A 16,696-nucleotide genomic window follows, 5' to 3' on the forward strand; every position below is an offset into this window, starting at 1 on the left:
TTAACAAGACAAGCTGACATCTCATCAGGAAGGAAAAGACATTTTTACACTTATTACAGTTTTAAGTAATAATAATAAAAAAATCCCGTTTCTTAAAAGGCCCACCAACATTGCACAACTCTTTGTACCTAGAAATAAATTGAAGGTAAGGGCGCTCACCTCCGCTTGTGCTTTGTTTGTACCAGGGAAATCTGAAAAGCTCAAAGTTTACTGTTATTTTCTCCCTGATAGAACAGGGAGAAACCTGTTCTAACACCATGGCTAACAAGAGCTTTTACCAAACCAAACCATCCAGCTCTTCTGCAGCCAAAACTCGAGGACTGTATCATCATTAAGGATTCCCAGAATACACTGTTCTCAGAGCTGTACGAGTTCACTGGCACAGCCCCACTTGATGTAGGAATTAGGCATATGTAGAGCTATGGGACATTCACTGGGCAGTTTCATAACGGCGTGGGGCTGGACCCAAACGAGTTTTGGGTAGGCTTCCAGGAAAGAGCTTACACTGCCATTACCATAAATCATCCCAGAACATCAACAGCGATACAGAATCTTTCAATAAAAAGAAATGCTGCTGCTTCTTTCAGGACTGCCACTTGCCATTTCTGTTAGGTAATCAGATAGCTGTTAATTAATAAACCTGTCAGGTGAATCGTCCTGCTCTGGTCATCATTATCCATTCTGTAACAGAATCCTGCTATCATCACCGCTATCCACCCCATAGCTTCCAGCTCAATTAACTTAATGCTATGCAAATGAGCGGCTCTCCTCATCATTAGCTTATAGCCCACAAATGTTAATAACATAATTGGGCCTTCAACAGGGTAATTAGACACGATTTCTTCCATTAGTCTTACAAGGCTAATTATTGTTGATAGGAGAGAGGGGATGAGTCCCAGTGCTGCATGCAAAGAGGGGCAGCTGGTTAAAGCAAATATAGACAAAACATCAACAAGGTAAAACAACCGTTGAGATCTATGGCAGGGTCAGGTAGGGGTGGGAGAAAGGAAGATGGCGTGGTTGGGAACTGCTGCAGAAATTCTCGGCAAGGCAGGAACTGAAAACGAACTTTCAGCTTGAATATTGAGCTTTCCTCCGCTTAGCACTCAAACACGAGGCTTAATAAATCAGAGGGAGCTGCTCTCAGCTTCTTGCAGGCAGAACAACTTGGAAGCTGTAATGATTGAACTTCCTATGTAAGGCAAATACAAAGAAGGACGTAGATGAGACCTTAAGTTCTGAATCCAGTCCTAGATTTGCCCTGTAATCCTTGGGATGAAAGCCAAGGACTTGCTCCTATTCTGGCTGTACCAAAGCACTCTCATCCATGGCAGTTAGGGTTAGGGTTACGAAATCGTAACAACTTTGCCTTACCCATGACTTAGCTCTGACAGTTCAGCGGTCTACTGGAAACACAGCCATGAAAAATATGTCAACATGAAAAGCCCAGAAGACTCACGGGGCTGAGAAGCCATGTGATTTCCTTATTCTATTTCTCTTCTCTTCAGCTCTGGGGCAAATTCACAGCCAATACAAATCCTTTCATTTGACTGCAACTACACAAGGTGGAATTCTTCATATAAACTTGGCTAGAAAATCAGTTTCAATTACGTTCACAAAATTAGCAGCATTTCTGGTTAAATCAAACAACTTTTTTTTTTTTTTTTTAATTTGCCATTTCTTTGTCTTTTGAGAGCTATGCCAAAAGAACAAATTGCTCTCTGGATCATGGCGGTCCATATCAATGGGATATTTATCAGGATTCAGATCAAAACAACCTTAACACACAACCTTTCATTTTTTTAAATACTGAACACGTGCAAATTTCAATACTGGTCTTACTGAGCTCAAAAATACAGCATCTGTTAGGAAAGGAGAAGAAAGAAGCCCCTGTGGGACAGATGAGAGCCTTACCCAAAATGTGTTTCAGGCCTCACAAAGGACAGGCTTCAGTGATACACAAATATGTAAACAAGATGCATTTAGAGACAGAAATTATAATCCTTTCATAGCATAAAAACACTGCGTCTCCACTTACAGCTGAGACAAGGGAAGCCAATTTAAGTGATGGCAATTAATACATTTATGTGACTGCACACGATCCAGACCAACAGAATGAGATCCACTGCATCTGTCAGACTTACGGGGTCGTTCCAACACCTTTCCTGCAGGATCAGCTCTGACACCACTCAGCTCTGCTCTCTCAAATTGCCCCGCGCTTGCTAAATTTACTAACTAGAAAATTCTGAGCAAATATCTTGTTCCAAGGCAAACAGCAGTAAATCCACTGATGTTTTAATGAAGATTACACTTTCTAATCCTCCTGGTAATGACAAACTAGTCTCCATTCAATATGCAATATTACTTGACAGTTTTAATCACCCGAGCCGTATTACATTTGCTACAGACTGATGCACTTGTCTTCCCACATCTTCAGCATGGAGAATCTAAGCAAAAGCAGCATAATGCCAGTTCTGCCTGTGGATTTCAGCACGGCCCAATGCTGCCAGCCACACTACCTGAGTAACAGCTTTCTTACTCTGGGATGAGGCTCAGGCCCAGAGAGATTTCTAAACAGGAGGGCAGCTGGCAAAGCCTTGTCCTGTGTTTTTATTCCAGCATTCCCGAATTTTGGTAACCACAGAGTTGAAAGGTAAGGAACATTTCTAATGTAACCTTGTGCAAAATCAGACTGCAAACAGGGACTTTCATAAACTAAATTTTCACATTTATTCAGAATAATATTCAGCCAACTTCTGCCACCACACCACTGAAGTAAATCAATGCTAAGAGATCCATGATCTGAGATGCCTGACAGCACTGCAGGCCCTCCTCTTCCTCCTGTGCTTTCTCAGACACCGTCTCCACCCACAGCTCTCAGGCACGTACAACTCTCATCAGTTTTATCAATATATGGTCTTTTCTCCAGTGCACATTAAAATTCTGTTGCACCCTTATAGTTGAAGCTTTCCTCCCTCAGTTTAGTTCCTCCAACTTGTTGGTTCCAATCTCTTCTTGAAACCAGTAATTTCCTTACCAAAAGCTGCTACATCCCCTAAGATAAGATTTGCATATTGGTTCTGTTGTGTGTGAACTACTGGGGAAATTAAGGTAAAGTTTTGAAAAACGGGTGCTTTAGTCCCTGAAGAAACAGAATTGACACTGCACATCATGTTTTAGCCTGGTGAGATCAATACCACACTCAACAAAATGTGACTGAGGGTGCATGGCCACATGCAGCTCCATCTTCTCCTGCACACTGTCTTTGCTGATTTTAGAGATTACCACCCAATGTCAGCTATTCAAAGTCACCTTGATCAAAGGCATCTAATTTTGGAAGCTAAAGGAGGATCTAGGAGCACTGGCATTGCCTTGGCAGTATGGATACTTCATGTCACTTTGTGAAGAAGCACCCAAAGCATTAATATTAAGCTCAGTGCTTGCACAGTTCGACTGTATCTGTTCCCATGCAGAGATTTTTCTGGTTTGGTTTGTCTTGTCTAACACTTGCTACAATTGCCAAAGACATGAAAAGTAGCCCAGACTACACATTTTATCAGTGTAGAGAATCTTCAGGTTTCCTAATGTCTCTTCATTTGCAAGAGGTAGCTGCTGCAGGAAAACATCACTTCTTTTCTGCAGCAAAAAGAATGAAAGGATTCTGCGTGTGGTTTTGTGTCCTTAAAAAATAATAATAAAAAAACCTTGGCTTAGAAGTAGAAGTTTTTCTTCTTTCTCTTCCTGGAGACTTGGAAGCTTGCTGAGATCAGAGATCTCCTTAATTGCTGGACCCAGGACTTCACCAAACCAACTTCAACCATCAGAAGGAGCCTGGAAGAGGAAACCTGTAAAACTGATACCTGCTTCCCACAGCTGAAGCCAAATATACCTCTTATTCTTGCTGGAGCAGAGTAAGAAAGAAGAAGTGATGTTTGTGACAGCAAATGCAGCATCCCACAGAACGTCCAGCGAAGGCTTTCACAGCTGCATTTGATGTTTTGCTGCTGTTGGCTTAAGAGGGACAGGAATGGCTCTCTGCAGGATATGCTACCATTACAGGTCAGGCACAACGATCAGCAAAGGCTGCAGCAGTGACATCACAACCCTATTCCTGTAATGACTGATTTTTTTTTTCTCCTCTGTAGCGATCTACTGGATTCCTTAGTAGCAATAACATCTATTCAGATTACTGCTGTTTTATGAGGGTAGAAATAACAGAGTCTGCTAAGGAAGAGGGAGAAAGGAGAATAAGGATTCTCCACCACCAACCAAACATCAGACGTGTGTCAGAGGAGATGCTTCTGTCAGTTTTGCCAAAGACTGGGTGTGCTGCTTTTTGCACTAAACTTGGAGCATTAGTTGTCACTGTGAAGAAACCTGAGGGTGTGACTGCTGGAAGGAGCCCAGATGCCAGAGCAAAGAGTGCCTTTCCATGCACAGTTGTTGTGCGTAAGGTTAATGGCATAGCTATGCTTCTGCCCATCATGAAGAGCTCAGTGACAACTCTTGTAATAGAGATGGAACAGGAAAAGAAAGGTAAGTGACTGTCCTGCCCTCTCAGCTCCTAATGACTTGCCTCTTCAGATCTTACCAGGCCACTCGAGTCTGTTTGGTGTTGAATATGTAGAGGAGAAGGACAAGAGTAGCTGGGGTGGGAGCACTGATGTGAGAAGTGATAATAAAAAGGAAAGCAATTAGCATTAGTGAAGACAACAGTCAGCAAGCCAGCAACCAGAAAACAGCTCTGGTAAGAGAGAGCTGCTTTCTAATCAGAAGAGACAGAAAGCAAGAATGATTGAAACGGGGAATTGATCTGCCCATTATTTTTACTACTTCCTTTTAAAATTAAGCCATAGGCCATTTGGACTTGCATGCAGTTTCTCTCTGTCCCTGGTGCAGGCAAATTGTGGTGTACTGATTTAGTACCTTAATTAACAAACAATCTTTCCGTATTTTTCCCTTGAAAATGAGGGGAAAATAAGATATTGTTACAACATTTCTTCTTTGTTACTCATAAGGTTTTTGCATGCCATCAATTAAAATCACAACTGAAAAGATACACAGAAGCTATCATTTAAATTAGGCCAAAGTTTTAAAAACGCCCTGTAAGATTTTCCATGTCAGAATAATTCAATCACTGCTATGTTTTTTTTTGATGCAACTATTTTGGGACTTGGCTTGTTGCTTGATAGGATTTTAATTAAGTCATTTACATTTAATTTCCAAATATGTAGCTGTTACAGAAGGCAGGAAATTAAAAAATAAAAAAAAAAGAGCCAGAAGACAGCCAGTCTTTAACAAAAATATTTCTGATATAAAAAATGAATCTGAGGAATACATATTCAGCGATAAGTATTCCAGTCCATGTCTGGTAAACTCTCAGATAATGGCAGCACGGCAGGGTCACTGGGGTTCTATTAGCTCAATTAATGAGGAGTAAGATAAGGCTAACACCTAGCTCTTCAAACGGCTCAAAAATAGAGCTGGTAGTAATGGAGTTATTAACCTTCACCAGCCATTGAATTTTGCTGCTGATTCAAACTCCATTTCCTAGTTCAGGCCTCCATTAATAGGCTGTTTATTATCCCTAATCCACACTGGGATCAGCTGCAGAAATATGAAAGCCCCAGGTAAAGACCAAATAGTTTAAAAAAATCTTTTTTTTTTTCCCCATTCTGATTTTTTCCTTTTGTTCTCAGCATATCCACGTATGCTACGTTAGAAATGGGGAACTTCATTACCCTAATCTGTTTGGATACAAGTTCTTAGTAGCCTGGTGAAAAAGAAGCTTTAAATCTATTATGTGAAAAGATCATATAATTGGAGATACAGCCACATCCTTTTGAAGACCAGATAAAACAGCACTGGAAAACTTGTATTGCAGAAGCTACTGCTGTTTGTTTTCTCCACTGGGAAAGAAAAACCTTTAGTATTGGAAAAATGGGTATTTGAAGTATATTGCACACTTGTTTCATTGTACTGCTACATCATCCCTCAAGTTCAGCAGCCCTCCCCAGCTTTGTCTGTCCGCATGGTGTATGGCTGGGTGAATTTTCTGCTTATTAGATGAGATGGGAACTGACAACATTGTTATCTGTCTAATAATGAAGTCTGTAGGTACTACTGTAACATAATTAATCAATACTGAGATGTAAAACAATCAGCCCTGGATTCAGAATAGATGGAAAAACAAAGCAGGTAGTGTAGCAGAGCAAATGGGAATCTCAGGACACCCTTAGCAGAGGCCCCCATTGGAACACATGGAAAGATTGTTTTTATCATCTTGAGGAGAACTCCAACACAAACTAGGCTATCATTTTAACTACAGAGATCTTGAGTTAAAGGGTCCTCAGGCTCCTTCTTGCTGAGTTTGTACACTCAGTTGAGATTGGTTACACTTTGTCATTTTCCAGTATGTTCTCAATGAAGGAGACACTGTATAGGTACCACAATCTAAACATGAGATATTATTCACAAATGTATCACAGTAACATCTAATGGAATATGAGTGGTTATTAATGGAGATAAAATAAAAATGTACTTGTGCCCCTAGATCTACATATCCAGTACACAGCACTGTGTTGAAAGCTGAACGTGGTTCTGGTTGTCCCATCACAGAAAAGGAACAGCTGGAAGAACTACAAGAAGAGAGGAGTGAATCAGCACCATCAGAGAAGTGAAATGACTTCCAAAAAAGGAAAGCATAAACACGTCAAGATCCTGTACATGGGAACTTAGGCTGAACTGGGACATACAAGAGGATTAAAACAGGAGAGTGAGGAGAGGATGCGCAGGAAATACTTACAACTGTTTCTTTTTACAACCCAAAAAAGCCCCAGCAAAGCATTTTCATATAATGCCAAATTAACAAGTGAAACCCATTCCTACTTGGTTGAAGTCCAAAGCACAACATGTTGAAGAAGCTATAAAGTCAAGAAAAAAGGGTTGTTAGACGTAGCTGATCAGATGAGCCTCTAGCTCAGGGCATCTGTAAACTGCTGGTGGCCACAAAGTGGCCTGGAACCAGCAGACAGCTGGTCATGAATGAGCTGAAGCTAATGACTAGAGAACAATAACAGATGAGATTGTTGCTGCTGAACTGTGTTTTATCTACACTGGGAGGGAGCAGAAAGAGACAAGAAGGATTTTGCAAAACATTAAGTAGAGTTTTCTTAATATTAGAACTGCCCAGCGCTGTGCTTTGGGTTTCCTCTTGCTATTGCTCAAGCATTAACAATGAACAAAGCTGAAATGCCTATTTGTGGTCATGTGGATGAGGAACTGCATTCAGCCTCTTGCCTTAGAAGTTCTGAGCTTCAGGTGGCAACCAGTAATTGTGCTTGGAGTCCCACTTGCTGCAGTCACTAAGTGGTTAATGCTGTTCTTTTGCTGGATAGCTGTGAGACCACTAATGGATTCAGCTTCTCATTTGCCCTAAAGGCTGCCACAGTTCAATGCGATGAGGATCCTGTCCACTTAAGCAGTACTGCTTCGTGGGGAAGAACACAGAAAGCAGAACGAGGCTCTTCTCTGAGTACAGGAAGAGGAGTTCTCTGGTAGACAAGTTTTATCTGATGCAAAGGAGATCTTCCTGCACCAGCCCATCAGCCAGCCTTTGCTCTACTGCAAATTCTAATTTAAACAAAACCTCACACCTTCCTCATTCAGTAGAAGATGAATTATTGTCCTTTCTGTTCCAGGGCAGTTCTTTGGATGCAGTGGCTGACTCCCTATGAGTTTTTTTTATTGTTACATTTTAACAAACTTTATGGCCCATTTTGTTTGTTTTCAAATAACTTTATTTTCCTTCTTTTCTACCATCAATTACTGGGTTTGTTTTTCTTTCCATAAGATGGAGGAGTCAGGAGACTGATCCTGCTCCATGCTGTATAATTTAGTATTATGTGTACCAGCTTTATGAGGTGGGAGTCAGATAAAACATAGTATTTGAACACTAACCATTTATTAGCTCTAAGGAATAGATTTATGACTTGACAACCAGACAATAACTCTGTGTTCTGATCAGCCAAAGAGGTCTACTTTGAGTTCAAAACACAGAGTAACATACTCTTTCACAAATAATTTTGTTTACTGATGTGACTAGATTTTAATAATAAACTTGATATATATGTAAATTTATTTTAATCTAATTTCATCAACAGAGTCCTCCTAAAAATGAGACTTTGCAGATTGTTCCGTGTCTGATTTATAGATTTCTGCATCCTATTCCCAGATTGATTTCAGGGCTATAATTCTATCAGGGTTTTCTCCTGATGTCAGAAACACCACCTCTGCAGATAGTGTTTTATAACTAGCATCACAACTGCAACTGAATTACTGCCCTGCTATCCTATGCTGCAATATGTCCTTTTGTTTATAATCACCCTCTCTCCCTCATACACCTACTGCTTCAGCTGCATGGAAAATAACAGCTCCAAAATCAATCAGGTAGCATGATGCCTATTTTTGTCCCCTACTCCAAGCCCTGTGTAAAACAGTAAGGGCCAAATTCTTGACTCAGATCTGAATGCGCCTTGCTCTTTAAAGAAAATGGAGGCTGAGGAAATGGATGAGTGCCAAATTTCTACATGGAAGATCTCAGAACGAGTTGTTCTTTCTCACTTGATGAGGTCCCAGCCCTGTGAAGGAGCACCCTGCGCACACTGGAGCATTCACAGTGATCTCATGTGCTCAGGCACTCGTTCAGAGACTGCGGATCTACTTTTTAAGTGCACAGGAAGAATAATCCACGGGAAATGCTATTTAATTGTCACTAGCATTGCTACCAAGATTCTTTCCCCACTTCTTTCACGACAAAGGCAGCCACAGAGAAGACACAGGAAGAATACCCTCACCAACTTAAACGCTTTTTCCACCATTAGTTCTTAGATAGAAACAAGTTTTTAGAAGCTCAAGGACCACATATTTCCACTGTGTGCCTTGGGAATGGCCATCGTGTCACCCAGTTGCACTGACTGAACCAGGAACTCCTGGAGCAGAATGGAAAAGCTTCTCAGCATAGATAAGTCTACCAACATTTCAAATGCTCACCACCTTTGGACCAGCTGTGAAGACTAACCCCTCTGTATCTGCCTGTATTACAAGTTCTCTTTTGATGCTCATTTCTCCTCTATTGCATTTCTGAACAATGCTTTATGGCTCAAATAAAATATAATTCTCATGTTGTCTTTAATTATTTCACAAAACCCAAAACTCTCATAACGAGTCCTTGCAGTACTAATATATTCCATGATATTATGCCAGTGCTAAAGCAAGAGGATGTCAATCCCCCTCCTGCTGCAAATAAAAATACACCTCCTGATATAATCCAAACTTTAATCCATTTCTTATGGTTTTATGGCGTGCCTTTAAAAGCAACTCAGACAAACGAGCAGAACAACCTCCCCTCTCTCCCACAGTTTAGCCATCTGATTTCTAATTCGTAAGGCTTTGTAAGGCCAATGCTCTATTTCCAGCTCTTTAGAATGAGACCCCCTTTCTAGATACGGAAGGAATAAACAGAGGAGTTGCAGCTGCCTATGTAATGTCAGCAAAGATCTGTATATCTCCACAGGCTTATTTGCAATGTATGTAATGTGCTAAATATATATCTTACCTGTTTGGAATAATACATGCTTTTTGCAGCCTCTCTGCCTGCTCTATGTCCCTCGGGAAGCCACGAAGCACCCAGCCCTTGGTCATGCAGTCTGGTGCATTCAGGCGTCTCTCCAGGATCTTCATAACCGTGTTGTCTGGGACTGCAAAGGATTACAAAGATGACATTTCTTTTGTACACTGAGTCTGCAATTAAAGAGGCAAGCATGGCACTGCTTCTGGTTAAAAGGAACAACAAAAACAGAAACGTGTTTACAGATGATGGATTTTGGAGACAGGATCTTTTCGAGCCCGCGCATCTACTGTGCTGTCACAGAAACCCCCAGATCATAAGAAACCATAGGATTACAGCAAGTGTTTGGTGAGAACTGACACCTAGATAGTTCTGCCTTCTCCTTTTTCTCTCATATTGGGATGATGTCACAATGAAGTGTGTGACATAATCTTATAAAAATGCAAAAATAATGACCTGATCCTAACATCAGGGGCAAAAACAAACGTCTGCAGCATTCTGTATTTAACTTTGGAGATGATAATGGTTCTGCAATAGCAGGCTGGATGTGCTACTTCTCCATTTTGCCCAAAGGCTTGAAGCTTTTACAACCAAAAATACACTTCCAAAACGTGTGTCAACTACTGTGGTTACAGCACTGATGACTCCAATTTTAGAGATAGAAGTTTTCTTTCCTCTGTTATTATTTATCTTTTAGGCATAGAGTAATACCTGCAAGAGCTTGGCTGGGCTTACAATCACCATGTAGCCTTTTAAATTCTAGGTAATCATACACAGGAGGTATCCTGCATAACAGACCCCATAAAGTAAAATATTTGTACTGTAAATATTTTTACCATTTTTAAACAAACTGGAGAATTCAGTAACCAGCTTCAATACCAACGACTTAATTTTCCAGAGGCCTTGAACTGTGTTGGAATTCTTGTCAAATAATGCAAAGAAAGGGCAGCAAAACCACCTCCAGCTGCATCCCACAAAGCAGCCAAAGTGATCTGCAAGAAGCAGTGAGAGTCTCTCCTCTTCATTTGTGCTCTGTGTTTAATACACTGTTGCCTCTACTGGAAGCAAGCAATAAAAAACGCGACATAAATCCACATGGTGGGATGCTGATGTTCTGATACTCGCCCTGCCATCACATCTGCATACAGAAATACAACAGGTTTTTGCAGTAGGGTGTGTGTCAGATTTCTGACAATGCAATTTGCTTTAGGACTGACTGACAGCAGCGTGCCTGTGTTTAGAGGAGCATATTATTATTGTCAGTGCACGTTTACACCCTGGATACAAGCTGGGTTTGAACTGCAGTAATAGAATCCATTTGCTCCCTGAAATTTAATATTTCCTAAAGACTTATACCTCTATCATGAAATTCATTACCTCTCCTTTAAGTAATCAAATTACTGAGTTTACAGAATTGCACTCAGAATTCAATGTACCAGCAAAAATGGAGGAAAACCACAGGGAATTAATTACAAAACAGATTAGTGTATTAACTGAGGGTACTCGTTTCACATTATTAAAAACAAACAACAAAAGGAAACACAACCAACCAACCAAAAAACCCAACAAGATAAAGAGCACTATTCTCCATCTGCTAAAAGAAAAAGAGAAGGTATGGAATAAAATCATCACCAGTCACTTGACAGGGGGTAAAATGACAGTGCAAAACTCGGCATTGCATTAAAAATGGGACTGATAAAACTAACAGCAGGTGGGAATGTTATTAAGCAGTGTTACCAATCTAACTACCCAAGAGCTGAGCTGCAGGCTGGGAGTAGCAGCAGCATTGCAGAGCTGTCTGCAGGTCAGCTCTTCTCCCCGCCCTCCAGGTTTCAAGATCTAACACAAAACCAAGCCATTCCAGTAGGAAAACAAGAACAAAATCCCACCTTCTCTTTCCTGAAAACGTATTCCCATGCAAAGATGGGTGGAATTTTCCCAGTACTCATGAATTTCTGGCTGTGACGCGAAACTTTCAGTCTCCACTCACATTGTTTTGTCATGATTCCCGCTGGAATGGATGTAAAGATGCCAAAACGTGTGATTTTTGAAACTTACAGAACGCTTAAAGATGGTTGTGCAAGGGAAATGAATGAGGCCTCCAAAGCCATGCGTAAACCCATGCTAAGGTGAGACTGCATGATCCCACATTCCCTGCAAGATGAACTCCAGGGAACCGGGGCAAGAGCTTGGAGCCCCGGAATGGCACAGAAACACAAGTGGGTGCACTCTGCTGTTGGGCTGCCAGCACATCTTCAGAGATTCTCCAGTTCCAGGAGTCAAACTGCTCCCATTCTGCATAAAGGGAGGAGAAACACCACAGCCTACAAGCAGTTAAAATGCAACTGTGATGGGAACCATCTGACTCATCTGATCACTTCCCATTAGTCTTCTACGAAGCCTGAGGATGAAAATCCTCCCGTTTTGTGACTGCTTTTGGAAAAAGCACTGAAGCCAACACAAGAGGAAAAAAAAATCAATCAGGTTGAAGTAACAATTAATTAACAATACAGCCAACAATACACCAGGTTGATGGGTCTTTTGAGGAGTACTGGGGATTACGTGGTAACCCTGATATCCTGCTAATTTTGGTGATGACTGACGAGAAGAGATCAGCAATACTGTTCACATTGCTTGTGTGCTCACGTACATCCATGTATCAGTGAATAATATAGATGCTTACATACTTCTGTGCCTCCTTCTAAAGCTTGATGGTGAGAAATAAAACATAAACAAGTCAGACAGCAAGCTCTGCTCTCCTCTTGATTAGCAAACATACCTATCACTTCAACACAATGGGGGAACATAGCTTGTTGGCTGTTCAATGGCATTACAAAGTACATCAGCTGCCCTTGAACAGGAACAGCCGCACTTAAAACGGCTGCATTAAAACTGTAAAACATCTTCCACAGGCCAGAGAAACAAAAAAGGGGGAGGAGGGGAGAAAGAAATCAGTATTTTGCCGTGGTATAGACAGTAAGTAATGAAGAACGCTGCAGTATGGTATTCCTTTTCACTCATGTGGAACTGTCTCTGGAATGCAAGGGAAATTAATAACCTGTAATTGGAGTGGCACACAGCCTGTGAGCAACTAGCTATAGGTCTCCTGGCCTTTAGCACACGACCCAGAGGGCCGTACAGCAAAGTACAGTCTACAGCTTTTCTGATGAGGCAGTCAGTCTACATGTTTTAAGTAGATTATGAAGCACGAGAGCTTTGAATAATCAATTCCTTTTCAACATAAGCTTGTGTGAGTTTCCAACTCTGAAAGTTGGGGGAACAAGGCTCTAGAGAGATTTTACTTTATCATTAGAGGGGTCCAAAGATAAGTTTCTTGTAAAAATTACAGTTTGCTACAAAGAGATATCCAGAGCAGGCAGCTGGAGCACATCTCTATTAAGGAGCGAAATTAAGGTACAGGAGTAAAACCCACCCTCAGAAGTAATTCTTCAGAGCTCCAATGGCACCCCATGCTGAGAGCAGAGGGGCAGAGGCACGGTGAGCCTCCAAAATGGCACGCGTGGCAGGACTGGGCCACAATCAGCTCCATGCAGAAGTACATGCAGAAATGAACTATGTTTTTGCCTAATGTCAATAGCGCACAGCGCATCCCCTTCAGCTCCCAGCCTGTTTTGGCTGTGCTAATGGTCCAGACCACACAGCTGGCCAGGTAAGGGCATGCATGGCACAGGAACAGAAGCTGGAACTGCTGCACGGACACCCAGAGAGCTCCTGTCTCCATGACTGTCAATCAGCCCCTTCCAGCAGACCATTAAAAAATAAATTTACTTCCCAGAGCTTCAAAGCTTTTCACAGGTAAAAGGTATTTCGCATGAAAAGCACTTTCTCATGAAACTCAAAGGAGTGTGGCCTATTAGCTCTGACCCAACCCATAGATCTGCAGGACTAATAGAAAACCCTATCAGGCAATCAGTTGACAAAATCATACCATCTGCTCAAGACAAAAGTAACAGAACATTAAAGGCACAGACTGAGAGGCAAAAACAGTGCTTGAGAGCTTACAGGGCACCATTCCCCAACAGCTTCAGTGCTGTCAGTGCTCCCAGCTATACGATTATCATATTTAAATGGATTCCTCCTCCACCTATTTCTCTTTAAAACAGACGTCTGAAGCCTATTGACTCGCTTCTCCAATGCTATAAACCCTTGATTTTAAGGAGGGCATAAAAGCATTTGCAGGCATAAATTCTGTCAGCTTTGCACCATACAAACTTTAAGGTCCTTTGACAATACTGTCCATTTGCCCTTTATACTTCACTCAGAGATTTTTTTAGCAGAAGACTTTCACTGCTAATTCAGATGCCTGAGGCTCGATCCCAGTACCTGACAGTTAACATCTTGCCCTGAGTAGAAGCTACTGCCAAAGGCTGCTTTCCCGGATTGTGGTGTCAATCCTAAAATTAGCAAAGCACGCAATTTGCTTATTTTACTGCTCTATAAACTCCGCATTATTCACATTAGGTAATTTTATTTGCACCTTTCAGAGAGGCACTCCATTTTCACACCCACGTTCGCCCCAATTTAATAACATCCAAAAACGGCATTCCTTAGCGACACGCGATCGCGTAGCCCGACCGAGATTTTCACATAACACCTCCAGCACGCAGGGACTTCTTCCTCCATCTCACAGTCGGACAGAACCAACCATCCCCACTGCGGGCGGCGATGCGCGGAATCCGACCCGCTCCGGGGCAGCGCCGCACGGGGAGGGCAGCGGCGCCGCTCCCGGTTGTACAGCGCCACCTGCCGGCCGCGGCGGCTCAGCGGGAGCAGCGTCTGAGTGCAGCTGCCCCGCGGCCCTCGGAACTCAACAGCGGGGCGCTCGGAATCGAATTGCGGGGCTCTCGGAACCTCGAAGCCCGAGCACCGCACGCGTCGCTCCTTCCCGAGCGCTGAGGCTGCTGCGTTGGCGGCAAAGAAGGAGAGAAGGTAAGGGAGAAGAGCGGCCCGCGGTGTTTGCGAAGAGCTGTGAACGCTTATTTAATCATCTCTCATCAGATGGAAAATGCACGCAGAAATACAGCCGGTCGCTCATTTCACGTGTGCAGCGCTGAGAGGATGACTCCCCGGAAGAACAGGAATTATTTTAATACAATAAAAAGGCCGCATTTTAGATATATATATATATTTTTTTGTCTCTTCTAACATAGTAGAGCCTCCTTTTTTTTTTCCTTTTCTTTCCTCTCCCCCCTCAGTTTTGTTGTCATTTAATAAAAATTAAAGGTTTTCAAGAGAAGTGACAGCAGCATTTTTAACGCAGGTACAACCCCAAATCATCAATCAGATGATAGCAGATGATGTGTGACAAATTCAGACTTTCAGAACCGTATGATGAAGTGAAAGGAGCGCATCGTTCCTCCTCGGTTACCGAGGCAGAGATCTCCTCCTGTTCACAGCCACCGATGGGGGAAAGCACTCAGCCCTGCGTTGCTTTACCTGCCAGTGGCACCTTCTGTTTAGCAACGGAAATTCAGTCCAAGTCCTGCATCCACCAACAACAAATAAAGCTTTTCTCCTCTAAAAACAGGCCCTGTGTTTTTAGGTGTTTTCAAGCATCTCTGCATAATTTGCCTAATGGCAGCAGCCATCAGCGAGCCCTGGGATGATCTAGTGGGCTGACAGCAAGGTCAGATCCACACACCTGGGTTCCCATCCCCAAACACACGCTGATTGCAGCACGGCTCGAGCTGATTTAGGTCTTCTGCCTCAGTTTACCACCTGCAAGATAAAAGCTGCTCTGAATTGCCTCAAAGGGATGTTTCTAACCTGCAAGTTTCTAAAACTAGCAGGAAATCGTGTATTTGCACCACTGCTTCTTACTCCTTCAGCTTCTGCAGAGAGAATACAGCTACATGTCAGGCAACAAGCACAGTTCTCACCCAGGTAATGCATCATTTCCAGGTTACTCAACAAAGCTCCCTCTCTCTTCCTTATTTCTACAACAGCTCTACTGAAGAGCACAGGGCTTGTGGTAGAATTTGGGCTATAAAACCCTTTTTTTTTTTTTTTTTTTTACACTGACAATATTAAAAAAAAAAAAGAAATTCACTCTGACAGCCCTGCTGAAAGCCACCTTGTCTTTCTATACCAAATATAGATTTCATCATATGATGAGGAGGATATTAAGGGGTCTGTCATCTTCCAGCAGTGATGCCTGGCGCCAGCCTGCTCCCCTTGCTGCTCCCCTCACCCACCATCCTCATTCAGGGGCTCCCAGCCACACAAACCACCAGACCAGCACCTCACACCGCCCCAGCTCACCACATACTGAGTAGAAAACAGTGAATGAATTCACGTTTCCAAAACGTAGAGTGATACATAAGAGCTATTTAATGTTTTGCTTGTCACAATAAAATGTTTCTATTCATACAGCTCCCAGTGAAACACAGCCAAAGACAGAATTGGATGATAAACTCCAAAGATCCTAGAAAGGGGTGCTGCCAATGTGCATTCCCTTCCACTTATCTTATAAAAACACTGTGATTTCACCATCCCAAACTCCAAACAGCAGAACAAACAATTCAAGCTTTTTGCCCAGCAGCTGGTGCTGCAAGAAGAGCAGCCAGGAAGAAAATAAAGAACTTATTTCTATGTTTTCTAAGAATGACAGTCAGCAATAGAGATCAAAATAAACAGAAGATCAGTACTCGGAATCGATATTCTGCTTTGCTGTTTAAAAGCCCTGATAAGCACGAGGCCCAGCATGGCCACAGCTTCCCTCCAATCCAGGAGTTTTTTGTGGCTCTGTGTCGATTCAAAGTGATCCCTGATGACTCCAAAGGGTGACTGTGGGCATTACCTTGTCATCTACAAAGTGCTTCAGCCCCTTCCTCATGCAAACCCACAGAGCCCAGCAGCGTCTCTGCGAAATGAAGGCACCTATTGATACTCTGGTGACAAGGACAATGGCAAACACTGCTGCAAAACCAGGAGGATGGCAACACATGTATGGGCAGAGCCGTGCCCACCAACTGCCATCCTCACAACAGCTCAGAGCACAGCCTCACCAGCCTCTAAAGTCACACCGACTCTACAGACTGCTTCTGA

The 16,696-nt window shown here is 42.5% G+C and overlaps 1 protein-coding gene across 2 annotated transcripts in view; it reads right to left on the bottom strand.

The window, feature by feature from the left end:
- The window catches only part of AK8 (adenylate kinase 8), a 63,476-nt gene that overhangs the window by 15,596 nt on the left and 31,184 nt on the right, over window positions 1-16,696 (bottom strand). For both annotated transcript variants that reach the window (XM_052669448.1, XM_052669447.1), the window contains exon 11: window positions 9,617-9,758. In XM_052669448.1, coding sequence (XP_052525408.1) covers window positions 9,617-9,758 — 142 coding nt within the window. The remainder of the gene's footprint in view (window positions 1-9,616; window positions 9,759-16,696) is intronic.

The sequence above is a fragment of the Tympanuchus pallidicinctus genome, unplaced genomic scaffold, assembly GCF_026119805.1.
Source record: "Tympanuchus pallidicinctus isolate F22 unplaced genomic scaffold, pur_lepc_1.0 scaffold8, whole genome shotgun sequence".
NCBI classification, from domain to species: domain Eukaryota; kingdom Metazoa; phylum Chordata; class Aves; order Galliformes; family Phasianidae; genus Tympanuchus; species Tympanuchus pallidicinctus.